The sequence below is a fragment of the Mauremys reevesii genome, linkage group 1, assembly GCF_016161935.1.
Source record: "Mauremys reevesii isolate NIE-2019 linkage group 1, ASM1616193v1, whole genome shotgun sequence".
In the NCBI taxonomy this organism is placed as follows: domain Eukaryota; kingdom Metazoa; phylum Chordata; order Testudines; family Geoemydidae; genus Mauremys; species Mauremys reevesii.
Window position 1 is genome coordinate 146,111,750 of NC_052623.1, and position 27,845 is coordinate 146,139,594.

The 27,845-nt window shown below is 46.2% G+C and overlaps 1 protein-coding gene across 1 annotated transcript in view; it reads left to right on the forward strand.

Annotated features, from left to right (window-relative positions):
• Nucleotides 1-2,201: 2,201 nt before the first annotated feature.
• PDK3 (pyruvate dehydrogenase kinase 3) overlaps nt 2,202-27,845 on the forward strand; it is an 84,084-nt gene continuing 58,440 nt past the window's right edge. The window contains exon 1 of the mRNA XM_039518846.1: nt 2,202-2,471. Within this exon, the coding sequence (XP_039374780.1) occupies nt 2,366-2,471 (106 nt within the window). The 5' untranslated portion in view covers nt 2,202-2,365. The remainder of the gene's footprint in view (nt 2,472-27,845) is intronic.

Sequence of the window (27,845 nt, forward strand, 5' to 3'; positions counted from 1 at the left end):
GGGGGCAGTGGAAAGTCCCGCCACTGACTGAGCTGAGTCCATTGCCAAGAGGCACGTTCTCATAGTATGCCCTAAATTAGGCTAAGAAACCTACAGGGAACTGCAATTGTGTCCAAGGTCACAATAAACCTAGTCGACGTGACTTTGCATCTTACTAGACTCTGTGGTTATTGGGGGTTCTCGTCGGGTCTGCTGTGTCAGCTATCTTCGAAGAGCTGGGACAGCACACAGAGGGAACACATGCACGCAGCTGAGTGATATCAACATTGGAGAAAGCAGAGCACCACACCAGTAGCACTCTGACACACTCTGTACAAGGTGAGAGGTGGCACCTTACTACGTAGAGGGGTTGTACCTTGCTACGTAGAGGGGTTGCACCGCATACGTCAGGAGTGATGTGTAACTTGTTTGTACCTGTGTATAAGAATGCATCCCTGGGGCGGTGTCTTTGTCCAGCCGAGGGGGCAGTGGAAAGTCCAGCCACTGACTGAGCTGAGTCCATTGCCAAGAGGCACGTTCTCGTAGTATGCCCTAAATTAGGCTAAGAAACCTACAGGGAACTGCAATTGTGTCCAAGGTCGCAATAAACCTAGTCGACGTGACTTTGCATCTTACTAGACTCTGTGGTTATTGGGGGTTCTCGTTGGGTCTGCTGTGTCAGCTATCTTCGAAGAGCTGGGGCAGCACACAGAGGGAACATACGCACGCAGCTGAGTGATATCAACATTGGAGAAAGCAGAGCACCACACCGGTAGCACTCTGACAACACTTCTGACAACAGATATTACTGTATGTGTTAGTGTCCCCACCTATGTGGAGATGGGCAATATTACTGGGTGAGTTAGGCTGTGACTTCACTAGGAAAAAAGGTATTTAAGCCATGTTAAAATCCTAATGAAGCAGTTATAGTTTTAACCTATCTACGCTGGTCCAGGGGGGCATGCCTAGTGGGGGGATGTGAAGGTTTTCTTTGACCAGGTAATATGGGTTGAAACTACAACTTGCCTTATCTATATTAGAATTCTAACAGGAGTTACCTTAACATGGGTTAAAAATACACCATTACTCCGAGATCACAAGATCTTACAGTCTCTGGTTTTTTCACTGCAAAAGAGGTTCATTTTACATTGAGATACCTAACTCTAGAAACAAGATCAATGGAGATAAATCACAAGTAGTTTTTAACCTAGATGTAGCTAGTTGAGGTCAACCTACACTGACACCAGGTTACATTAGGTGAAACTATCAATGCTTTGTCTCCACTGGGATTTTACACCATTAAACATCTTTATGTAAAAACACGTTTTTTTTTGGCAGTGAACATGGTTACTTAGTTCCTTGTGTGGAGGTGAAGGGTGTGCTACAGGCTGTTCTCCTGTGTGGTGGAGGGAGGGAGAGAAGAGAGTTTTGCTGGGTGTATTTTCATTCAGTGGTTCCCCTGCTGTGGATGTGAGAGTGGTTGCTGGGCCTGTAACAGTGTTTTCTCTTCTGTGGGGGAGGCAAGGAAGGGGGTGTCTGACAGTCTCTCCCCCTGTGAAACTCGAGGAGAGATATGCAGGGTGTTGCTGTGAGTGTGTGACAGTCTCTCCCTGTGACAGGAGGGGCATGCAGGGTGTTGCTCTGTGTGTGTGACAGTCTCTCCCTGTGCCAGGAGGGACATGCAGGGTGTTGCTGTGTGTGTGACAGTCTCTCCCCTGTGACAGGAGGGGCATGCAGGGTGTTGCTGTGAGTGTGTGACAGTCTCTCCCTGTGACAGGAGGGGCATGCAGGGTGTTGCTGTGAGTGTGTGACAGTCTCTCCCTGTGACAGGAGGGACATGCAGGGTGTTGCTGTGAGTGTGACAGTCTCTCCCTGTGACAGGAGGGGCATGCAGGGTGTTGCTGTGTGTGTGACAGTCTCTCCCCTGTGCCAGGAGGGGCATGCAGGGTGTTGCTGTGTGTGTGTGACAGTCTCTCCCCTGTGCCAGGAGGGACATGCAGGGTGTTGCTGTGTGTGGTGTGACAGTCCCGCCCCCTGTCTGAGGCCGGCGGTCCCACTTACACCGCTCTCCTCTGAACCTCAACCCCCGCCCTCCGAATCCCCACCAGCCCGGGCCCGCTGCCGGGCAGTTAGCGCATGCGCCCGGGTGATGGGGGGCGGGGCCCGGCGGTTGCCGGCTGCGCAGTGCCCAGGCCGCGGGCGGGGGAGGAGTGCGCGTGCGCGCCAGGTGCTGTCGCCGGGCTCCGTCCCAGCAGTCGGCCCCGTTGGCTGCCGGTGACAGGCGGAGCCGGCCCCGCTGCTGCCCGGCATGAGGGGGGGCGGCTGCGCCGCGGCCCCCGCTCACTAGCCCGGCCGAGCCGCGCAGGCGGGCCCGGGGAGCGGCACCATGCGGCTGTGCGGGGCGCTGCTGAAGAGCCCCATCCCCAAGCAGCTCGAGCACTACTCGCGCTTCTCCCCCTCGCCGCTCTCCATCAAGCAGTTCCTGGACTTCGGTGAGTGGCGCCGCCCCCCGGCGGGGGTGTCGGCCCCGGCTGCCCTCGCAGCAGCAGCAGCCCCCCCCCCGGCTGCTGTCTCTGGTGGGGAGGGGAAATGCGCAGTTGGGGGCACCGGCACCCCGGCGGGGTGGCGGGGGAGGGGGATACTTGTCAGGCACATGCCGCACCGCGGGGTGGTGACGCGCCCGGCCCCGCCGTCGCTCAGGAGGCCGCTCCGCCTCTCCCCTTCGCTGGGCCGGGGGCTCAGCCCGCCCAGGTTGGAGGGGCCGCCGCCGCCGCCGTGGGAGGCCGAGCAGGCTCCCGCGTCTCCTGTGGCTACGGCAGCGTTCATGTGTCTCCTCCCGCTGGAAAACTTCTGCTCCCGGGAAGCTGCCCAGAGAGCTGCACGCCCTGGCTTGCCCTCTGCGCGGCGCCTCTTGGGGTAACCCTGCTGGCGGCGAACAGGCTGGAGCTAGGAGTAGCCGAAGGACTCAGTGAAGGGCTGCAGAGGCCTGGCTCAGGATTATTGCTGTTACTACAGCTGAGGAACCTTGGGAGCTGGAGGGGGCCAGGCTGAGACACCGGCTGTGAGGAGATGGCATGCATGAGACAGGGAAGAGAGGGAGGCTACTTTTTCTGTGACTGTATATGGGCTGTCCTCACTGCAGTGCTCTCTGGAGTTAGCTACGCTCCAGTTCACTTCTGTAGAGTTAGCCTAGTTCAAGTGAGAGCAATCACACTGCAAGCTGTACAGAGTGACTGCATTATCTGCACAGAGTGCTGCATCCTCATTACATTACTAACTCAAGCATCAGCAGCACTCCCTGGGTGGCCAGCTAGCTTGGATTTAAAGCAACACTTAATTTGAGCTAGAGATTTTTGTGTGTGAGGCCTTATGTCAATGCAGGTGGTTGGTAGCAAATACCCTCTTCTCTTCAGTCCCTTCAGACCTGTGAGTGGAGTTGTGCTTTTGACTCCTCTAACTCAGGGTGTAGGCTAAGGGGATTTCATTCCTCTTGGTTCTCTTTTTAAAAAGATATGTGTGTGTATGATTAATTTAAAAATAATCTGCAAAGAATTTTTTAAAATTGGTCTTGTGCTCTCAAACTTCTTCATTTTGTACAATAAAGATCATGTGAAAGGATTTTTTTCTGTTTGCTTTTTGTATTAGAAGTATGAGGAATGTTGAGTTTGGTCTTCCTTGCTTTTGGTGGTGGACTTCTAGGGCCTTCAGTACGTTCAGTGAAGGTATTTGAATCCTTAGCAAAGCCTTCCTTTTTCCAAAATATTTATTCATGATTGAAGTTACATACAAAAAGACAGTTTTAAATAGTCTAATTTAAAATTCCTTCCCCTCTTAGACAACTTTCACTCCCTTGGCTCTTCTGATGTTCTCCAGGTAATTAATCTTTCAGATATTTTATAGGCTTGATTTCCAATATTAAAAAATAAGGGGAGGATGAGGAAGAACGTTTTAGTCCTTCTTTATACACAATAAAGAAGTAAAATAAAGCACACAATTTTTCTTTTGCTAATTATCTTTAAAATAGCCCTTGCTGTATCTCTATTAGCAGTTGAAATTTCCTGTGACAGAAATATTAATTATTTGAAAGGAAACTGTCAGATATCCATATTAACCCCAGAATTAGATCTGTGTAAAGGGGGTTTGTTTCATTCTGTTCCCATCTAAAATCAATAATGTTTTGTTGGGACTTAAATATTTCTATGTTGTGTGTTTGCAACCCAAACAATCAGGTATTGTTCCAATACAATGGTTCTTTAGCTACTACTTTTAGACCTTTCTCTGATTCCCCTCTGCAGACAACCCAGAAAGTCAACCTGACCAGTCAGTTTTCATTGTTAGCATGTGTGAGTGAAAAAATAATGAAAGAAGGTGGGTGAGATAATATCTTTTATTGGACCAGCTTCTGTTTGGTGAGAGAAAAAAGCTTTCCAGCTTATGCAGAGCTCTTCTTCAGGTCTGGGAAACTAACTCAGGCTATGTCTACACTACAAATTACTTTGGTATAACATGTGTTGCTCAGGGTGGGGTTTGAATAATCCACACCCCTGACTGACATAAGTTATATTGACCTAAGCGCCAGTGTGGACAGCACTATGTCGGTGGGAGAACTTCTCCTGCCAACATAACTCCTACTTCCACAAGATGCACTAGCTATTAAGCCGAAGGGAGAGCTCTTTTCCATCAGCTTTGGCCATGTCTACAGTAGTGATCTTACAGCAACACAGCTGTACCGATGCAGCTGTGCTGCTATAAGATCGCTTGTGTAGCTGCTCTATGCCAGTGGGAGAGTCCTTCTGTTGAGCGGTGGTAGCTATATAGGCAGGAGAGCATCTGCTGTCAACATAGTGCTGTCCACACCGGCGCTTCTGTGGGTGTAACTTATGTCGCTCAGAGGGGTGTTTTTTCACACCCCTGAGTGACATAAAGTTATGCTGACAAAAGGGCTAATGTAGACATAGCCGTAGGGCGTCTTCACCAGAAGTGCTACAGTGGTGCAGCTGCTGTTGTGTAGACATAGGGTATGGCTACGCTTGCAACTTCAAAGCGCTGCCGTGGGAGTGCTCCCGCGGCAGCACTTTGAAGTGCGAGTGTGGTCGCAGCGCCAGCACTGGGAGAGAGCTCTCCCAGCACTGCACGTACTCCACCTCCCCCTGGGGATTAGCTTACAGCGCTGGGAGCAATGCTCACACTGGCGCTTTACAGAGCTGTAACTTGCTGCGCTCAGGGGTGTGTTTTTTCACACCCCTGAGCGAGAAAGTTGCAGCGCTGTAAAGCACCAGTGTAGCCAAGGCCATAGTCTGAGTGTTGCTGCTAAATAAAAGGTGACCTGAAGAAGAGCTCTGTGTAAGGGCTTGGCTACACTTGCAAGTTAGAGCACATTAAAGCAGCCCCGGGCGCACTAACTCCTGATGTGTCCACACTGGCAAGGCACATAGAGTGCCTGGATTCTGCAGCTGGAGTGCTCCTGGTAATCCACCTCCATGAAAAGCATAAAGCTTGCTGTGCCCTGGCTGAAATGCCCGGGCATCAGTGTGAATGAGCTGTTGCATTACTGCACTTTGATTGGCCTCTGGAAACATCCCATAATCCCCTCAAGTCAAGTGGCCACTCTTCTCATTGTTTTGAAATCGGCTACAGGAATGTGGGTATGCCCTTTTAAAGCTCCGTTTCTGACAGCCGGCATGCTTATCAGCGCCCGGACAAAGCAACCATTACCGTTGAATGCTGCTTGCTTGTGTGTGAGAGAGAGGCTGCGGGGAGGGGGGGTCTGCAGCTATCTGAACTTACAAGACAGCATACTGACACACATTCAGCCCCTGAAAACACCTACACACAACACACTCCCTGTTACACTCTGCCGCCCCCCCATTTGAAAAGCACATTGCAGCCACTTGCACACTGGGATAGCTACAACAATGCACTGCTCTTTGTGGCATTGCAAGAGCTGATAATGTGTCCACGCCAGTGTGCTTGTAGCTGACAGGGCAGCGTTTTCCCTGCTGTGGTCTCCAAAGGCTGGTTTAACTCACAGCGCTGTACATCTGCAAGTGTAGCCATGCCCTAAGGGCTTGGCTACACTTACAAGTTGCAGCGCTGGGAGTTACAGCGCTGGTCATGCAGCTGTGTAGGGCCAGCGCTGGAGTGTGGCCACACTTGCAGCACTTTCCAGCGCTGTATTGAGAGGTGCATTGTGGGCAGCTATCCCACAGAGCACCTCGTCCCATTTTGGCGCTGAGTATTGTGGGAAGGGGAAGGAAGTGTGCGGGTCATTCCGCTTCCTGTTTGCCAGCGCCCCGTGGTGCATCGCTTCACATCCCAGCATTCACTCTTTCCGGCAGCGTTTGGCGCCATTGTGAGTGTCTTTCTGTTTTACTCTCTGTGTGAATCGCGATTTCTGTGGCAAATGGAGCCCGAGCTGCTGAGGACTGTGCTGATGAGTGTCGCCAGCACAACATGTTTGGCAGTCGAGCTATTCCTTCAGCTCCAAAGTGACAGTGAGGAGTCTGACGATGATATCGATATCGATTCTCCTGCCGCGTGTGACACCAAAGTGCTTGTGGCATTCACAGAAATGCTCAGCACCGTTGAACTCCGCTTTTGGGCTCGGGAAACAAGCACTGAGTGGTGGGATCACATCGTCATGGAAGTCTGGGATGACGAGCAGTGGCTGCAGAACTTTCGTATGAGAAAAGCCACTTTCATGGGACTGTGTGCTGAGCTCGCCCCCACTCTGCGGCGCAAGGACACAAGATTGAGAGCTGCCCTGACGGTGGAAAAGTGGGTGGCTATTGCAATCTGGAAGCTGGCAACTCCAGACAGCTACCGGTCGGTCGGGAACCAGTTTGGTGTGGGAAAGTCGACCGTGGGAATCGTTTTGATGCAAGTTTGCAAGGCAATTAATCGCATCCTGCTAAGAAAGACCGTGACTCTGGGGAGCGTGCAGGACATTGTGGATGGCTTTGCACAAATGGGTTTCCCTAACTGTGGAGGGGCGATAGATGGGACGCATATTCCTATTCTGGCCCCCCCCCACCTGGCATCAGAGTACGTTAATCGTAAGGGGTATTTCTCTATGGTTCTCCAGGCGCTTGTGGATCAATGTTTCATTGACATTTACACAGGCTGGCCTGGAAAGGTGCATGATGCACGCATCTTTCGGAACAGTGGCCTGTTCAGGAAGATGCAGGCAGGGACTTTTTTCCCAGACAGGAAGATCACAGTAGGGGATGTCGAAATGCCCACTTTGATCCTTGGAGACCACGCGTACCCGTTACTGCCTTGGCTCATGTAACCCTATACAGGAAGCTTGACAGGAGCAAGGACCGGTTCAACTACAGGCTGAGCCGGTGCAGAATGACTGTGGAGTGTGCTTTTGGGCGTTTAAAAGCCCGCTGGAGATGTCTGTATGGGAAGCTAGACTTGGGGGAAAGCAGCATCCCCGCGGTTATATGCGCTTGCTGTACCCTCCATAATATTTGTGAAGGGAAGGGTGAAACATTCAGTGAGGCATGGACCACCGAGGTTCAAGTCCTGGAGGCTGAATATGCACAGCCAGAGAGCAGGGCTAATAGAGAGGCCCAGCACAGGGCTACAAGGATTAGGGATGCCTTGAGGGAAGAATTTGAGGCTGAAAGCCAACAGTAATGTTTGCTGCCTTGCATAGGAGTGAATTGCACTGCTTACGCTGTTATTCTATTATCCATAATAATAATATGATTTGCAGTGCCTCTTTCTTTACTGGGCTAAGGTATCTTTCACTATCTGCTATAATAAAGACTGTTTTCAAAGCCAAGAATTGTTTTATTGAAAAGAAAAAAACTTCCTTGACAGACAGACAGACACACAACATTTCATGAACACGAGGGCAGGGGTGTGGGTTGGTGAACTGTACAGTCACAAGTTTGCATATGTCCTGTCTGGATTGCTGTTTAATGAATCCTGCACTTCAGGGTGCATGGGGGTTGAATGCAGAGGGTAAGGGTGGTAGGTATCAGGGCTGGTTGGTGAACGTACAGGTGTTGGAGGCAGCTGGTGGTGGTAAGAACCTGGATGCTGGGGAAAGGTGGTTTGAGCTGACATTGGGGCACAAGGCAAAAAGCTTTGGGACGGGGGGGGGGGGCTGTGGGGCAGCACGGGACTGCTCTGCCTGCATGGCTACGATAGCCTGGAGAGAGTCCGCTTGGCGCGACAGGATCTCTAGCAGCTGGTTTGTGCTTTTCCTCTTTGCCACAGCGTTTCTACGCCAATGTCTCTGGCGGATCATGCTTTCCTTCTCTCTCCACTCTTTCAATTCTTTTCTCTCTGTAGCAGAGTGATGAAGAACAGTTTTCAGCATGTCCTCTTTGCTCTTTCGGGGATTTTTTCTCAAATTTTGAAGCCTCTGTGATGTTGAACATCTGGGCAGTCCAGTAGTCAAGGTCACTGTAGAAACACAGAAATGACAACATTTAACACGGGCAGCATTGTATCCACTATCTCCAGACATGAATTGTTACACTGAGGGAGTTCTCACTTTAGCATTCTTTTCCCTACACGCATAACACAACAGAAGCCACGAAATGGTGAGTGAGGGGTGCTTATATAGGGAGAAGTGGGGCTTGAGTGATAGAGGGGAGCTGGTTGCTTCGGGTAATCTGGAGTGCTAGAGGGGTTGAGTGAAGATGCAGCTGCAGGGGTGATCTTATCTCCCTATCTCTTCACTAAAGAGTCTCCCAACATTTTTCACAGGAGTTAATCCTGGAAGATGTCTCCCTGCTGCGAGTCACTAGGGAACAGCTCTTTTAGAGCAATGTGGATTCTGCCCGGGACCCTATGCGGCTTGCCTGTGTTCAGAAATGGTCCCCCCACCACTGGCAGCAGAGTGGCGCGGACGCGTCACCGTCACTGGGACAAGGGACACAGTGGCTCTGCCTATAAACCTGCGCAGGCATATTGCCCACGCTCTGGATGAAACTTTTGCTGAGATAACTGAAGCAGATTACCGCGACGTGATAGACCACATCAACGGGCTATTCCACATCTAGAGGCTGGCATGCATGCAGCCATAACCCCCCTTCCTCTCCAGAAACATTTCCACCCAGAAAATAAAAGCCGCTTACCGGTAACCCGCTCCTCTGCTTGTCCTTCTGCAACTGCTGGCTGCTGCGATTGGGTACTTTCCTCCTGGCTTGAGAAGAGCTCCTGGCTGCATGCCTCCAGGGACTCTGGGGTGTCTTCCCCCATCCCAGGAGCTTCACTCGCGGTTTCCTCTCCCCCCCCCCCCGCCGCCTCCTCCGCCTCCTCCTCCTGTCCCCCAGCCTGCTCAGAAGTGTCCATCGTTATCCTGGGATTGGCAGTGGGGTCACCCCCAAGTATCTCGTCCATCTCCCTGTAAAAACGGCAGGTCGTGGGGGCGGATCGTCGATTCCCCTCTCGGGCTTTGTAATAGGCACTCCGCAGCTCTTTAACTTTCACCCTGCATTGTAGTGCGTCCCGATCATGGCCCCTATCCAGCATGGCCCTTGATATCTGCTCAAAGATATCGTAATTCCTACGGCCGGAGCGCAGCTGTGCCTGCACAGATTCCTCACCCCAAACACTGATGAGGTCCATCAGCTCGCCATTGCTCCATGCTGGGGCTCGTTTGCCACGTGGAGGCATGGTCACCTGGAAAGATTAACTGATTGCACTCCACACCTGGCTGCAGCAAACAGGAAGGAGATTTTTAAAATTCCCAGGGCATTTAAAGGGCGGGTCACCTGAGGCAAGAGCAGTAGAGTGCAAACTGATGAGCAGAGTGGCTGAACAGGAATTCTGGGATACCTCCTTATTCCCTGGAGGACAATTAAAGCGCTGGTGAGTGTCCACACCTGCTGAGCAGCGCTGGATCACCAGCGCTGCACTCCTTATACCCCTGCCGGGATGGGTTTTCAGCCAGCGCTGCAACCAGGGAGTTGCAGCGCTGGTTGTGCCCTGCAAGTGTGGACGGGGTGTAATTGCAGCGCTGGAAAGCCTCCACCAGCGCTGCAACTTGTAAGTGTAGCCAAGCCCTTAGATTGGAAAGCTTGTCTCTCTCACCAACAGTAGTTGGTCCTATAAAAAGATATTACCTTACCCACAGGGGTGAAAACATTATCTAAGTAAAAGCATTGTGGCATAAAGTACAGCACAAAAGTTGTGCAGCAGCCTTTCGCACGTGAATACTCACTTTTCAGATGCACTTACAGAGCACTTCTACTTGCTCTGAAGAAGTGTATTCACCATGGTCTTCTCATGCTGCAGAACGTCTGTTAGTCTATAAGGTGCCACAGGATTCTTTGTTGCTTTTACAGATCCAGACTAACACGGCTACCCCTCTGATATTATCTAAGTAGTTCACCTTGAATGGTCCTTTGAAAGGTGTGGTAAGTGGCCCATTAACACCTATCCAGTCACAGGGAGGAAAGGGTGGGGGAAAGGTTGTGAGTGGGTTACAGATTGTAATAAGCCATAAATCCACTGTTTCACCAGTCCATAATTTTTAGTATCTAGCAAAGTGTATGAATTTAAGCTCCCAGTCATGTCTTTTGAAAGTGTTGTGCAGATTTCCTTTGAGGATGAGGCCTTATAGGTCAGATGCAGAGTCATTGCTTTGTGAAAAGTGTTTACACACCACTGATGTGGTGTTTTTATCTTTTATCTTTTTCCTGTGAGAGTTCACTTGTACTCACCCACCTTGTCTCTCTAAGGCCCTGTCTACACTGCCACTTTACAGAACTGCAACTTTCTTGCTCAGGGGTGTGAAAAAACACCCCCCTGAGTGCTGCAAGTTTCAGCACTGTGAAGTGGCAGTGTGTAGACAGTGCTACAGTGCTGGGAGCTACTCCCCTTGTGGGGGTGATTTTTTTTTTTTTTTTTTTTTACAGCATTGGGAGAGCTCTCTCCCAGCACTGGTGCTGTGACTACACAGCCACATTAAAGCTAAAATCCTGGGACCAACACAGCTACAACACTGCATGCAAAAATAGTGAAAGTTAGACTTTGAAAGTACTACCCTTTCTAATGTATAACATTAACTTTTTGGTTAAAATAACAGTTTTTAACCTGATGGTGTCCTGTGTCCCTTTGTGAATTTTGTGTTAAATGTATTTTCACCTATGGTTTTTTAAAATGTTGTTCTTCGAGTGTTTGTCTTTGCCCAGATCTACTCTATAAACTTATGTTGGTATAACTGTGTTATACCAACGCAGTTATATCAACCTAACTCCTGGCGTAGACAACTACGTCGATGGGAGGGCTTCTCTTGTTGACTTAGCTACTGCCTCTGAGGGAGGCGGAGTATCTACGATGAAGCTTAAGGATAGAAGCTGTTGTCAGTGTAGGTAGCATCCTCACTAAGTGCCACTGCAGCTCTGTAAGTGTAGACAAGTCAGTTATGTGTTTCACTTCTGGTGTGCATGAACCTAGTGTGCTGGAGATCAGAACACTTTAGCCAGCAGTATCTACCTGTTCTCTTCATGCCCTTGAGGGGGGCCCCTCAACTGAAGGTTTAAAGGGGACTGAGCAACCGACCGACCAACCCTCAGTTTCTCCTTGTCTCCTGTGGAGCCAGCTAGCTGTCACTTGCACTTGTGCTCCTCTTTACTCTTTTAGTAACTTTTATTGTAAATAGTTAATAGCGTGGTGTGCAGCTATTAGTATTCAAGAGTATACCGTGTTCTCTCACCCTTCAGTGATGAAGTTTTTTAAAGGATTTAGTAGGGCATTCCTTCTAGCATTGTAAATCTCCCCTCACCCAGCATGGGGCCTTAGTGTGATACTTACTTGGATGGGTCCTCCATTTAAACCAGTGTTTCCCAAACTTGGGATGCTGCTTGTGTAGGGAAAGCCCCTGGTGGGCTGGGCCAGTTTCTTTACCTGCCGCATCCGCAGGTCTGGCCGATTGCGGCTCCCAGTGGCTACGGTTTGCTGCTCCAGGCCAATGGGAGCTGCTGGAAGTGCGGCCAATACAATCATGGCTATTATAGAGCTCAGTCAAGAAAAATAAGTTGAGTTATCAAAAACCCATAATTAAGTAATTTGGAGCTATTAGGCTAGAACTTGGCTTGGCCAGTTACCCTAATATTTCCTTGGTTAGGGCTATAGTTCAGCATTAACACATTTGTGAGATGGATTCTGCAGCTATAAGATTAAATTTAAATGTAGCTTAAAAAGTAGGGATCAGACTTTCCACTCCTATTTAAAATGACAATATATAAAAATTCAAATATCAAATAGCCACTACTTGGCTGGCAGGGGAGGGGTGGGGAACGAACTCATCCAAATAATTAATGTCTTGTGGCTAAAGGCTATGGCTACACTGCAGCTTAAGTTGACATAAGTTATGTCACTCAGGGGTATGAATTAGCCACCCCCCAAGAGACATAATTTATGGTGACTTAAGCGCTGGTGTGGACTGTGCTATGTCGGTGGAAGAGCTACCGCCACTCACGGGGGCGGGAGTAATTAAGCTCACGGGAGAGCTCTCTCCTCTGGTGGCTACACTAGAGAGCTTACAGTGGCCCAGCTGCAGCGATGCTCAATTATTTTATTTTGGTGTTAGCAATATGTGCAGTATTGGGGTTCCAGGTGCATGGCATCCGTGAATCAGGACTTATGTTTGTAATGTGCAAAAGACCTAGCAATGAATGGGAAATCAGACTGTAGATTTGTATCAGTCCGTTAAGATATAACACCTTGTGGGTTGGATTCTCAGACTTCTTCAAATGTCTTAATAGATGAGATTTCTATGTCTTAATATGGGAGGGTCTCATGGCCCTCCTTCCCTTTCCATTTCTGTGGCAATTACAGCAGTTGTCACAGAAAAGTAATATTCATAAGAAGGGATCATTGTGATCATCTAGCCCAGTGGTTCTCAGACTTTAACAACTTGTAAACACCTTTAACTAAAATGTCAAGTCTTGCAACCCCCCCCCCCCCCGAAAATGAATATTTCCAGGGATTTTCTCCTTTACTTGATTATAAATTATAAAAAGCAGTGATCTTGGAAATATAAAATTTGTTTTTATGACATGCTTATTACACACTATTATTATTTGTCATTATAATACTTTTATTACATTATGTAAACAGCAAGACTCTTCCAAGATCTCACTTTTGTAGCTTGTATCACTTTGAATAAGTCTGTTATAAGGCAAGGCTCTTACGTTTCATCAAGGAGTATCAGATGTGAAACTGCATGAAGGTATTTAAGAAGCCAACTCAAATTGTTCCTCCTACATAAGCTTTCAGGTCTTGAGCAGTGCAGGCAAACAACACACATTACAACAAAGCTTAAACTTGTTCTTCATAATAATTTAAAAAACAACAAAAAATATCCACCTCCCTTCCCATTTCTTATAACGAGTCATGAAGTTTAAATCTCCTCAGTGTGATAGATATGCTTGCTTTGATCTGCTTAGCTCTTGGAAGTCCAAGGGGTCCGGCCTGCTGGCCCCATGTTGCCCAGGGTTCCTAGGGACAGCTCTGTCCACCATTAGGGAATTTTTTCCCAAGAATCCCCTGTAACATTTCACGAACCCCAGTTTGGGAACCACTGATCTACTCTGCCCTCCTATATAACACAAGCCACAGAACCTCCCCAAAACAATACAGAGAACATCTTTTAGAAAAACATCCATTCTTTATTTAAAAATGGTCAATTATAGATAAGGCTACTTTTTAGTCACGGGTATTTTTAGTAAAAGTCAGTCATGGCCCTGTGACCTGTTCATTACTTTTACTAAAAATACCTGTGATTAAATCTTACCTACCGGGAGGGGACTGCTCCTGAGGGCTGCTGCTCCTGGAAGGGAAGGGGGGGAAGGAGGGGCAGAGCAGGGCCCCCTGGCACTGCTGGAGGGCCAGCCCAGGGCCCAGGATGCTGCTGTTGGTCCTGGATCGCTGCTCCAGGGCAGTGCTGGGGACCAGTTGCCTGGGACTACCAGAGCAGCGGCCGGTGCGGTTGGCTCCGGGGCCTCCCCACTGCTGGGATGGCCCTGGGGTCAGCCGCAACTGCGACTGCAAAATTCATGGAGGTCATGGAAAGTCACAGAAGCTGTGACTTCTGTGATCTCCGTGAATGACTCGCGGCCTTAGTTATAGAGAATCCACCACTACCCTTGGTAAATTGTTCCAGTGGTTAATTACTCTGTTAAAAATGTATGCCTTATTTCCTGTTTGAATTTGTTTAGCTTCAACTTCCAGCCATTGGATCATGTTATACCTTTGTCTGCTAGATTGAAGAGCCCATTATTAAATATGTGTTCCCCATATAGGTACTTAGAGTATAATTAAACCCCTTCACTCTCTGTAGTACATTCAATAGACTGAGCTCCCTGAGTCTGTTACTACAAGGTAGGTTTTCCTCTCTGAACCCTGTCCAATTTTTCAACATATTTCTTGAATTGTGGATACTGGAACTGGACACAGTGTTCCAGCTGTGGTCGCAGAAATGCCAAATATAGAGGTACGGTACCCTCTCCACTCCTACTTGAGATTTGTACATCCAAGGATTGCATTAGCCCTTTTGGCTACAGCATTATACTGGGAGCTCATGTTCAGCTGCTTATCCACTACAACCCCCAAATCTTTTTAGAATCACCGCTTCAAAGTATAGAGTCCCTCATACTGTAAGTATAGCCTATGTTCTTTGTTCCTAGATGTATATACATTTACATTTATTCATATCAAAACATGAATTGTTTGCTTGTGCCCAGTTTACAAAATGATCCAGATTGCTCTATATCAATACCTCTTCCTTTCATTATTTATCACTCCTCCCAATTTTTGTGTCATCTGCAGACTTTATCAGTGATTCCAGGTCATAGATAAAAATGCTAAATAGCTTAGGGCAAAGAACTAATCCCTGTGGGACCCTACTAGAAATACACCAGTTTCATGATGATTCTTGTTTACAGTTACATTTTGAGACCTATCAATTAGCCAGTTCTTAAGCCATTTAATGTGTGCCCTGTTAACTTTATATTCTAGTTTTTTAATCAGTGTCATGCTGTACTAAGTCAAATGCCCTACAGAAGTTTAAGTATATTACATCAACACTATTACCTTTATCAACCAAATTTATAATCTCATAAAAAAGTTTGGCAGGATCTGTTTTCCATAAACCCATGTTGATCGGCATTAATTTTATTATTAATCAAGTCCTGTATTAGCCGTTCCATTATCTTGCCTGAGATTGATATCAGACTGACACGCCTATAATTACCTGGGTCATCCCATTTACCCTTTTTTTTTAAATATTGTAACAACATAGCTTTCTTCTAGTCTGTTGGAACTTCCCCAGTGTGCCGAGACTTACTGAAAATCGTCATTAATGGTCTTCATTAGCCAGCTCTTTTAGAACTCTTGGGTGCAAGTTATCTGGACCTGCTTATTTAAAAATGTCTAACCTTAATAGCTGATATTTAACATCCTCCTGAGATACCAGTGGAATGGGAAGAGTGTTATATGATATGATTACATCTACTTTTTTCCAAAATATAGAACATAAATGTTTATTGAACACTTTTGCCTTTTCTGCATTACTATTGATAATTCTTCCATTTCATTCTAGTAGTGGACCAATACCATTGTTAAGATTCTTTTTTATATCTAATATACATTTAAAAACTCCTTCATATTGTCCTTAACTCTGCTGGCCATAGTCTTTCCCTTTTGTCCCTTTGCTTCTGTTATCAATTTTCCACATTTCCTAGCTTCTGACTTATCTTTATTACTGTCAGCTTCCCCTCTTTTCCATTTGTTAATTTTTTTTATGTTTTATAGCTGCCTTCACTTCCCCTCTAAACCAGATCTGTTTTTTTGTTTGTTTGTTTGTTTTTTGACCAATAAAGCCGCTGCCTTCAGTTGTGGCTTTTTGGGTATCTAATAAAGTATTCTTAAACATTCCTAATTATCTTTCACATTTCTCTAACTAAATTCTTCCTTCCAGCTGAAAGGTCATAATTGTTTTCAGCTATATGAAATTGGCCCTTTGAAAGCACCAAGTATGTTGGAACTAATTTTCCTAATAAGTTTTTAAGGTATATCATGACTCAGTTTCCACACAAGCATTCCTTTATTAGTCCAAATGCCACTTGTTGCTTACAGTCAAACCACAGATCTAAGCATATACATGCCTATATTCCATATCCTAGCAACATTACAGTTATAAGCATTGGCCAAAATATTTACAACAGGATCAGGTGTGGGAGGTAGGTTCCTATTGTAGTCTGACTCAAGGAGGGAGGGGAAGTTGAGGAAAGTTCTGACAAAAAAACATAGGAAACCTTGGCTTTTTTTCTTCACTGTAACAAACAACTGATGTCATTGCTGGTAATTGAACCTTAGCTAAGGCCAGATGAAATCCTGTTCTTTGCCCTGATCAAGACAAGATTAATGACTGGGCCTCTTTCTCCAAGGCTTTCTTATCTTATTTTACCATATTTCTTCCTAACTAGAGAACTAAGCATTTCTTTATAATAAACTAAACAAACCAAATATTTACTGCACCTGTTACCTAATAAACCAGGGATTGGCAACCTTTGGCACGCGGCCCATCAGGGAAATCCACTGGCAGGCCGGGCTGGCTTGTTTACCTGCAGCGTCCGCAGGTTTGGCCAATTGCTGCTCCCACTGGCTGTGGTTCGCTGTTCCAGGCCAATAGGGGCTGCCTAAAATGGCGCAGGCCGAGGGATGTGCTGGCCATCACTTCCTGCATCTCTCAGTGGCCTGGATTGGAGAACCGCGACCAGTGGGAGCTGCAATCAGCCGAACCTGCGAGCACTACAGGTAAACAAACCGTCCTGGCTCACCAGCGGATTTCCTTGATGGGCCGCATGCAAAAGGCTGCTGATCCCTGTAATAAACCATATTTCCTGTAGTTCTATGACTTCATCCCTAACCTTAAATAATATAATACTGGTATTTCAAGAGTCTCTACAAGTTTAACACAAACAATCCTCCAAAAAGAAGGAAATAGTAAGAAAGGTCACATGCTTTTTGGCCTATTACTCATGCTAATATCTAAACTCAATTTAAAACCATCGTCTACTCAGGAGCAGCAGATGAGAAACTTCTGTGTTTGTGATGAGAGGAGAAAAATTGTAAGAGGGAAAGGGAAGAGGGATCATGTTGTATTTTGTCAATTTTCTCTTGGAGGAAACTGCCAAGAGACCCTGTGTAGAGAGAAAGGAAGAGGGCAGGGGTTGAGGAGTGAGCTAAAGCTGGCAAAAAGGCAGCTGGGATTGTGGACATGGGATTCAATAAATTGGAAACGCAGAATTGGTTAGCTAGAAAGATGGCAAAAGTGGAGAAGAGGAGAATAAATTCATTGTGGAGGAAGTCAAGTTGGTCGTGGGATTTCTGCTAGAGATGTTCCACAACACAAGCGGAGGATGAGAGGAGGCAAATGTTGGGAGTAAGACCCAATCTTTCCTACTCCCAGAGCACCATCTTTGATTCTTAAAATCTTATAGAGCAAGGGTCGGCAACCTATGGCATGTGTGCCAAAGACGGCACATGAACCGATTTTTAATGGCACGCTGCTGCCTGCCGGAGTCCCGCGAACACACAGCCAGTGAGGGGCAGAGCCCGTGCTCCCTGAGAGAGGAGCCGCCTCAGCGGCCTGCCCATGGGCTCCCGCATCCCCTCACCCGGCGAGGAGCCCTGCCTGGGGGCGCGGAGGGGCCCACTCACCTTGGCTGCCTTGGTATAGCTGGCCATCGTGGATTGGCGGTGTGCCAGGGGAGCAGGTTCGCTGCCGGACCTGGTCCCGACTCCCGGTGGCAGGAAGTGGGAGCGGTGGAGGTGGGAGAGGCCGGCGGTGGCAGCAGCGCCGGCTGCTGAGCGTCCCCAGGAGGAGGTGCCTGGCCGCGGCCATGAATCGGTACCTGCTGTTTGTGAGCTAGGAGGAGCGGAGAGCCCCGCGGCCTGGCACCGCTGAGCACATAGCAGGTGCAGGCGAGCGGGAATCAGTGGTGGCCAGAGAGCCCTGGGGCGAGGCGCTCGCATATTGCGGGATCATGCGCCGCCCGCATGACACAGCCAGAGGGGACTCTCTCGCTGGGGGATGATAGTTGCGCTCGTGCGGTGCAGGGCCCTGAGTGGGTGAGCTGGCTGGGGGCCGCAGGAATGGGGGAGCCCTCTGCTCTGACCCCCCCTCACACACATCCAGCCCTCTGCCCTGAGCCCTGCAGCCCTGCACACCCCCCAGGCCCGTGCGCAGAGCCCTGTACCCCCCTCATACACACCCAGCCCTCTGCTTGGCTCCTTCACCCACCCCCCCCACAATCCCAGCCCTGACTCTGGCACCCCCACACATACCCCACCCCACCCTAGCACCAAACAGGAGCTCCTGCACCCCCCCCCCCATTCCTACCTGCACCCCTCGCACCAAATGGGAGCTGCCCAGGTAAGTGCCCCACACCCAAACCTCCTGCCCCAACCCTGAGCCCCCTCCCTTATTCTAGCTCCTGGCCAGACCCTTCACCCCCAGCCCTGTGCTCAATGCACTCCCACCCTCAGCTCAGTGCAGAGAGAGGAAGAGAATGGGCCAGAACCAGGGAGAAGGTAGGTACCCACTCTCTGTGGGCAGGGCCGGGATCCCAGACCGGCAGCTGGCTGGCCGGAGCCGGCGGATGGAGCCCCTGAGCAGCAGCGGGCTGAGCCGCTCAGCCCACTGCCGGTCTGGGGTCCCAGCTGCTGGCCCCGCACAGCCTGCTGCTGGTCTGGGGTTCTGGCTGCCGGACCCTTGCCAGCTGGGGTCCCGGCTGCAGGCCTCGCTCAGCCCACTGCCGGCCTAGGTGAACAGAACCCCAGACCAGCAGCGGGCTGAGCGGGCCGGTGGCATAAGATCAACATTTTAATTTAATTTTAAATGAAGCTTCTTAAACATTTTGAAAACCTTATTTATTTTACAATACAACACTAGTTTAGTTATATAATATATAGACTTATAGAGAGACCTTCTAAAAAACATTAAAATGTATTACCGGCACACGAAACCTTAAATTAAAGTGAATAAATGAAGACTCAGCACAGCACTGCTGAAAGGTTGCCGATCCCTGTTATAGAGCAAGGCTAAGCTTCAGTCCAGGTTTCATTCTGCTTTCTTATGGCTGTTTTATTCCACTCAGAAAGAGTGCCCCATCACAGGATAATACTTCATTAGTTATGGGTAAGGCTATGCCGAGACCTCTGCCTATCCTGCTGACTGGTATTACCTCACTGTTTCCTTGTACTCCCCTGTCAATCTGTCTGTATCCATCTATTGTCTCATTTTATACTTAGATTGTAATCTCTCTTGGGCAGAGACCATCCTTTTGGTCTATATTTGTACAGTGCCTAGCTCATTGGGGTCCAGGTCTAAGACTGGGGATTCTAGGTGCTAGGGCAATACAAATAATTAACAATGATAATATATTAATCCCCAACTCCTAGATAGGAAGTGTGTTCTTAATTCACACTGATGTTTTCTCTATAATCAAACTGTAACACTTTCACTGAACTTGGTTTAAAAGGTAGCTTTTTGCTTGGTGGCTGGATAATATACGTGCAGAAGAAATAAATATTTGTGCACACAAATAGCTAGCGTGAATAAGGCATTCCCTGTTGCATTTTTTTTATCATCCTTGGCATATGTGGCACTGGAAAATAAAAAGGCAAGCCTCTTTGTCCTGAAGATTGGATATTCTAATCCTATTATGGGGTCTGACTTTTCTCTTTACCCTCCCACCTTCTTCATCCATTTGGGGAGATTCATACATCCTTTTATTGGATACAATACAATCTCCAATTTTTTTGTGTGAACTAAGACACTCTTGAAACCTGGTATTTTTCCCTTTGTGATGTTGTCTGCAATGGAGATAGTAACTAATTTTAAGCTAATTTCATTGTGATCTAAATAAAGTGATGTATTTTGAATGCCTGTAGTGTCTAGTGGAATTAGTAGTATGAGAGGAGGGATAGCTCAGTGGTTTGAGCATTGGCCTGCTAAACCGAGGGTTGTGAGTTCAATCCTTGAGGGGGCCATCTAGGGATTTGGAGATTGGTCCTGCTTTGAGCAGGGGGTTGGACTAGATGATCTCCTGAGGTCCCTTCCAATCCTGATATTCTATGAGCAGGGCTCAAAAACCTGCCAAGCCAGCTGAGTTATTTTGGGATGAGGAGCCGCTGCATTTCTCAGGGTAAAGGGCGAGCTGGCAATCAATGGAACTGGTGCTATGACCAGCCAAAACCACTTCTCTTTTTACTGGAGGAGTAGGGCAGTGAGGATCAGAACCAGGTGCAGTAGAATAGCTAGAGAGTAGGTAGAGAGTCCCTTAATGTTTTGGAGCTTGCAGTAGTAACTGTCACACACCTCCTTCCTCTCTCCCTGCCTCAAAGCAGGCTGGGAAGAGGAATGAGATTGAAGGGAGGGGTGTGTAAGCATAGGCGCCGACTGCATGGGTGCTCTGGATAAAGTACTATTTGGTCTTATTGTTCTTTCTTTCAAATGGAATTAAACAAAACTTTGTTGCTTCATGAAGAGCACTTGGAAGTAATCAGAGAAGATGAATGTATATAATTAGGACATCAGCACATTCGATTTACCTGCAACTCCAACTAACACTTGAATTTTGTTATGGCGCCATAGATTTGCTCAGGAAATAATACTCTTGGAGGGTAAAATGTTTCTGTAAACATTGTATGTAGGTGGTACCTTGACCACTTGAGAAAACTTAATCATTAGCTAGTGAAGGGCTAAGAAGATCTGCCATTTGGAAGTAAATTATGCAGGTTCCAGTGAAACTGGTATACACCCAAGTTCTCAGGTTTCCAATTCAGAAAAAAGTTAGAAAACACAACCAGAAAGTGTTTTTAAATAATTTTTAATTACTATTGTAAATGTCATTTTAGCTAGAAGTGAGCAGGCTGAAGGCAGTTCTATGACATAGATGCCAGTGGATTTCACACGGATGCCAGTGGAGTTGTACCTTTTTACACTAGAACTGAATTTGTTACAGAAAGTTTATAGCTATTACATTTTGTAGCTAGCTAGTATTAATCTTTGTTTTGCTTTCAGTTGTTCCCCACACATCTAATAAAGTGTATAATCTTGTATAAAAATCCAGACTCTTTTGGGGAACCGCAGCCAGTGGGAGCCGCAATCGGCCAAACCTGGGCACATGGCAGGTAAACAAACTGGCCCAGACCGCTAGGGGCTTTCCCTGAACAAGCGGCGGCCCTAGTTTGAGAACCACTGTTCTAAAAGAAATGCATTGTGTTTTGTTGCCAAGTCTGATGAAGAGAATCCAGAACGTAGCCAAAACAAGCTGCCCTGCTTATCTTGTGCATGTATAAAATCTAGATTTCCCCCCCCCCCCCAATCTCTCTTTCAAATCCCCTCTGTGCAGCAAATGTGTTTATCAAGTTGCTCAGTAGGAATTTTGATTGAGACACTATAAGTACCTGGAATGAGGGGACATTTTAAGAACGGAAGTGCTGAATTAACAACACTGTTATCTCACCACTCTACATTCTCCTACAGGAGCTGCAACAGTCATGCAAACCATTTACTAATTCCTCATTAAGGATCTCTGCACAGTGTTTTACGCAGGGATCTGTAAAAACACATTTAATATGTTTCAGAGTAGCAGCCGTGTAGTCTTGAAACTTTTTTTTCTAAAGCAGATTCTTGAATATGTTAGGTTGACTACATCTGCAATGGTATTTAAAATCTTTATAAAACTGACACTTCTGGACTAAAAAGCTGCTGAAAGAATGTTCTCCCTCCAAAAAAAATTCGTTTTTTTTAGTGGGCTCTTAAAATTTTTGTCTGGTATACATAAAATCTGGCCTTTTATTAAGAGTGTTGAGGATAACTCACTTGTATTCACTTGCATACCAACTAGTTACGCCCTTATAAAATAGACATAGATGGAAAAAGGTTAAAGCTAAAAATAATTTAAAAAAAATAGTTGAAATGTCTAACTGAATAATGTCCTGGCCTCTGACTGGGTCAGAAGACTTAGGACTTCCATACTGAGTTATAGCTGGTGAAGTGAGGCACAGATGCTGACTGGGGAGCAAATGTGGTTTAATACCACTTACCTGAGCTTCAGATTTTGGGCGGCTTAATGGGCCAAAATGTGCCCGGTGTAAGTTAAAGTAGCCAACGGGGTTCAGTGTTTTTAAAGAGTGAGTAACTTTAAAAGAGAAGTCTTGAACCAACAACTTTAGATGTTACAGTTCCATTGTGCTTAATCAGTAGGCATGTGACTAAAACTTGAGGGGTTCTCAGTACTTAACTATTTGTCACCAAAAAAACCCACCACCAAGATGGAAGAGTGTTATCACCATGGGGAACCAGAATCAGTCAGTATGAGAAAGGTGTATGCTTCCTCAGCAGACTGCATTCTACTGAAGAGGAGGAGATTGATTAATACAAATACATTATTCAGTACATTGGAATCTATTTGTTGTTCTGTGGAAAAACGTCAGGTTTCACTTTACTTGTGCTTGTTAAGTTAGAAATATGTATATATGTAAATATAACGTAACTCAGCTTATGACTAAAAATCTTGCTCATTAAGGAACACGTTTAATAATATTTCAAAGAAGGTACATCCATCACTTAGAGAAAATAAAATCCGATTAAGAGTTTGAGGTTAACTCACTTGTATTCACTTGAATACAAACTAGTTAAGCTTCTAAGAGATGAAAAGGTGAAAGCTAAAAATAAATTTTAAAATACAGACAAGTATTAAAAATAAAAAGGGAAGAGTTTAAATTTATAAATCAAAAAAATAAAGTAAAAATAAAATATCTAAAGAATGAAAAAGCCAGGGTTAAAATACCAAACAAGAAATGTGAGGCTAGGATTAATAACCTACAGTTGAGGTAATGGTGGCTAGGTATGGATTTAATACCAAAGTAAGAATTTGGTACAGATCATGGTATTACTTCTTTAACTTATTTTGGTAAAAAGCATTAACAAGCCATGTACCAGCTGTCATAACTCCCTACTTGAATATTTTTGTACTCTTTTCCTCCCTTAGTATCAGATTCAGCACTTGTCTGTGCACAAGCACAAGACTGTATGGATCCCATAGCTTTTGAGCTCCTAAATCTGAGGCTTTTTTCCTTTTAGGTCCCATTTCTGCAAACAGTTAAGCTCTTTACTCATCTGAGTTAGAGCTCGATGGGAAACGGTTCTTCTGTCCTGCAAAACTTGGAGATTTCAAAAATCTTTCCCATTCTGCATTGGGAGATTGGGGTGAGGGGGAGAGAGAGAGAATCTACCCATCCAATAGGCTTGTGGTCAGGATACTCACCGGGGATGTGGGAATCCCAGGTTCAAGTCCATGCTCTCACATCCCAGGTATGTGCCCTAACCACCAGGCTATAGAGTCATTCTCTCTTTTGCCCAGTGAATGACCCCATTCCAGATAGCCAGTAACCTGGTAGTTCAGGTATTCATCTGGGATAAGGTAGAATGGCAGAGCTGGGACTTGAACCTGGGCCTGTTGGCTATTCTAGAGACTCTCTCACCACAATTTCCCTCTTCGACCTCAGAAACTTTCTGCAAAAGGTTTGTGTTGATGAATTGGTATTGTCCAATGCAAAAACTGGTTTGAAAAATTCCCAACCACTCTGTCAGTAGTTCTACTTACGTTGTGGGAACTACTCAAGTGAATAAAGTTACTCACTAATTTTTTTTAGGATGCAGCCCTTCTTTTATCCGTAATAGTGACTTTCAGATTCTGTTCTTTTTTTTCTTCAAACCGATTTCTACTTATCACACTTCAGCAAAATTTGATATCTTGTAATTTAGCATATTTGGGGCAGGAATTCATGACTCCTCATTGCTATACATGCTTTTTAATTTCATATAATTTAACAAGACAACATAAAGCTGTATTTGTGATGTATTACTTGAAGTAGAAAAACAGCAGGCTGTTGAGTAGTAATTTTTATAACAAGAGCTATGTTTATGGTACCATGTGGCTTACCTTTCTATACCATTGTAATTTGTTACCGCTTGAAATCTGCCAAGTCTTCAACTCTTTTACAAAATTTAATTAAAAAATGTTAAAAAAAACCCCACATTTTGGGAAAATATAAAGTATGATCACTGTTGTCCCTCATGTTTAAAATATTTCCTCCCAATGCCTGGCTTTTTCTTTGTTGGACATCCCTTTCCTCTGCTATTTATTCCTTTCATGCAGAATCTTAAGAGCATGGTAGTATGTCTTTATTATATTTTATACATCTATATTATAGTGTAGTGCCTTGGAAGAGGCTGCTTTATAAATGCTTTATAAATTTAGGGTCAGATTCCAATCTCAACCACACCAATGTAATTTCAAAGTTAGTTTGTTGGTGCTCATAGAGTTAATCCATATTTACACCAGAATAACTGGTACTAAAATCTAACCTGAAGTATGTGTATTGACTAAACTGTAGTGATAAAAATAAAACCATAAAAACACTTCAGACTTGTAGGAGACAGGACATATGATACTTTTTTATAAGAAAAAATTGATCAGTATAACAAAAAGTTTGAAGACACTACAATAAGTTCAGAAATTTCATTTTCAAAGGTTGGTTTTAGTTTGAACATGTTAAAAAGGTTGTGAAATTTAATAAATGATGGTTCCTGGGAAGCACCTTGGGCAATCTTAGTTGTGAAAAGTGTTTAATATCTGTATGAAGAAGTAATTCCCTAAAATAATGGACCATATCCTACCCTCTCCTTCACAGAATTGAAGGTAACAAAATATGCTCTAAATTAGGAGCTAGATCCATGGTGAGGAAAGATTAATGGCTCAGCTGTGTTCTTCCATTGCCCCCAGACTTAGGGCAGGTCTATACTACAGCCGGAATTGACACTCTGGGATTGATCCACCGGCGGTTGGTTTAGTGGGTCTAGTGAAGACCTGCCAGATTGACAGCAGATCGCTCTCCAGTCAACCCTTGTACTCTACCCCCGACGAAAACAGTAAGGTAAGTTGACGGGAGATTTTCTCCTGTTGACCCCCCCCTCAGTAACTCGACCTAAAGTACATCGACTCCAGCTACGTTATTCATGTAGCTGGAGTTGCATAATGTAGATCGACTTACTGCAGTAGTGTAGACATAGCCCAAGTGGGATGTCCTTTTGCAGCTCCTGATGGGAAAAGGAACTGCTAAGGAGCAACCCCTGGACATGGCATGCTTCCTGCATGTGTGTGTGGATTTCAGTCTGGAAAAACACCCACAGTTGGTGCTGGTCAGATGAGCAGTAATTCCTCTTTTCTCTTTCCCTACCTTCCCATTCCTTTTTGAGGATGGGTTTTGATGTATGGCAGCCCAACTGCTGAGACTGTAGGTGGGAGTCAAGGAAACTCTGCAGAGGTCCTGGGACTACATGAAAATCATTCTGTCCCTTGAGGATGACCAGAAATCTATGGGTTGAGGGCCAAATCTGCCACTTCATTGACAAATAAGACTCCTGTCCCTTACCTGAGTTTCCTTCCAATTTTCTTCAGGAATTTTTCGAAGTAGCTACACAAAGAAAACCATTACCAGGTGGTTACATGGGGGTCCAAAATGCTAAGATTTTTTAAATCTAATGAAGTACATGACAAAATAGGACTCCTATTGTATATCCTCATAAGGCTATGGTTTAATCATGGGTATTTTTCATAAAAGTCATGGACAGATCACTGGGCCATGACTTTTTGGTTATTGCCCGTGACCTGTCCATGACTTTGACTAAAAATACCCCTAGCTAAATCTCAGGTGCTGCGGGGGAGGGGCGTTCCACGCATGCGCTCTGGGACCCCAGGGATGCTGCTGCTCGGAGGCGGGTGTGCTCCGGGGCTCCACCACTGCCAAGGAGCGGGGGGTCGGCCCGGGATGCCACTGCTGATACTGGGAGGCGCTCTGCGCCCCCCCCCCCCCCGCTGCCGCCGCCCCTGCTGGGGACGGGGGAGTGGCAGCGCCGACTGCTGCTACTCCAGGTGAGAGGGTGGTTCGGGGTGCCACTGCTGCTCCCAAACTACTGTTCCGGGGCAACGCCCGGGACCAGCTGCTCTGGGGCAATGGCCAAGCAGCAGCCAGTGTGGCTGGCCGCAGAGCTGCCCCAGGGTCAGCTGCACCGGTCACTGAAGAAGTCGCACAGGTACCAGAAAGTCATGGAACCTGTGACTTCCATGACCGACATGCAGCCTTTATTATCAGTGTATTTTATTGAAAGCAACTATACAGTTTTATAATTAGTTCCTTTAGTGGCTAGCACTTGCTGACTAATACAACATTTTCAGAATTTACTTATGTGTAACTGAAGGGGTACATCCTGTAAAAACACATGTGAGTAAAATTAATATTAAGTATTTGCAGGATTGGGCCTTAAAACAATAATTACTGATGTCCATAGAACATAACAGTCCATTGATTGACATGCCTTAAATGAGCACACAAAAAAAGCTTCAAATGCTTGTTTTAAACCTGATTGGGCACTGTCTTACCAATGTATGTTATCTGTGAACAGATGTTGAATGCTGTGCTGTTCAACTGATTATAATGGGACTGCCTTAAAGTGTGACCTTGATTGTGCCAGTTGCAATGTGCTTGAGGGGTTTTCAAATTGCAAATCTTAGTTATTATATGCATAGCAATGCTTTTAACCTTTCTTGGGCTGCCTGAACATATCTTAATCAGTACCTTGTATTTTTTGTTCATTTTTTAAGCAGTTGTGTTGGTCATAGTCACAAAAGACACTTTCAATTTCTCTTTTGCCTATAGTGAAATACTTATAGCCCATGACAAGTAAAACACAGGTCTCTGAGCCTACCTAGTTTGTTTGGATATTGCCATAGAATTTTCTACTCCTGGGTAAAGGACTAATCACTCAGTTAAGCTCTGCAGTGAAGGATAGTGTCCGTAAGCATCACTAATGCTTTCAAATACCTGTGTATATATTTTGACACAGATGTCTCCAATGAATACTTTTGTTTATTCACACACTGGGAATCCAGTAAAATGATACATTTTAAGATTAAAGTGGAAACTCAAAGGAATTTTTGATAAAGGAAATTTCAATTTTCTTAGGCCATGTTTACACTAGAAAGCTTACAGTGGTACAGCTGTACTGATGCAGCTGGGCTGCTGTAAGATCGCTCGTGTTGCCATTCTATGCTGACAGGAGAGAACTCTCCTGTCGGCATAATAAAACTGCCTCCATGAGTGGTAGCTCTCCCGCTGACATAGCACCGTCCACATCAGCATTTCTGTTGGTGTAACTTATGTCACTCAAGGGTGTGGGTTTTTTTTCTCACACCCCTGAGAGACATAAGTCATACCGACAAAAGCATAGGCGCTGACTTCCACTGTTCCTGGTGGATGCTTGACTCCGCCCCACCTCTTCTCTGCCTCCTCCCCTGTGGGCCACATGCAAGACGGTTTGTTTACATTGACCGTCCACAGGCACGGTCGCCCGCAGCTCCCACTGGCCGTGATTTGCTGTTCCCGGCCAATGGAAGCTGCGGGAAGCAGAGCGGGCTGCAGGGACATGCTGGCCGCCACTTCCCGCAGCTCCCTTTGGCTGGGAACGGCGAACCACGGCCACTGGGAGCTATGAGTGGCCATGCCTGTGGACGATCAATGTAAACAAATTGTTTCGCAGCCCGCCAGCGGATTACCCTGATAGGCCGCATGTGGACCGTGGACCGCAGGTTGCCCACCACTGCCTTAGAGAATACAGCTGACAAAGCACAAGCTGAATTTTAGTGAAAGATAAATAGTAAAGTGGGATGACATTTTTTGATAAATTTTTGCAGCAAAAAATGTAGATTAATTTGACCAAAATATTTTGTGAAGGTGTGTCACTTTCACCAAATGGTTTA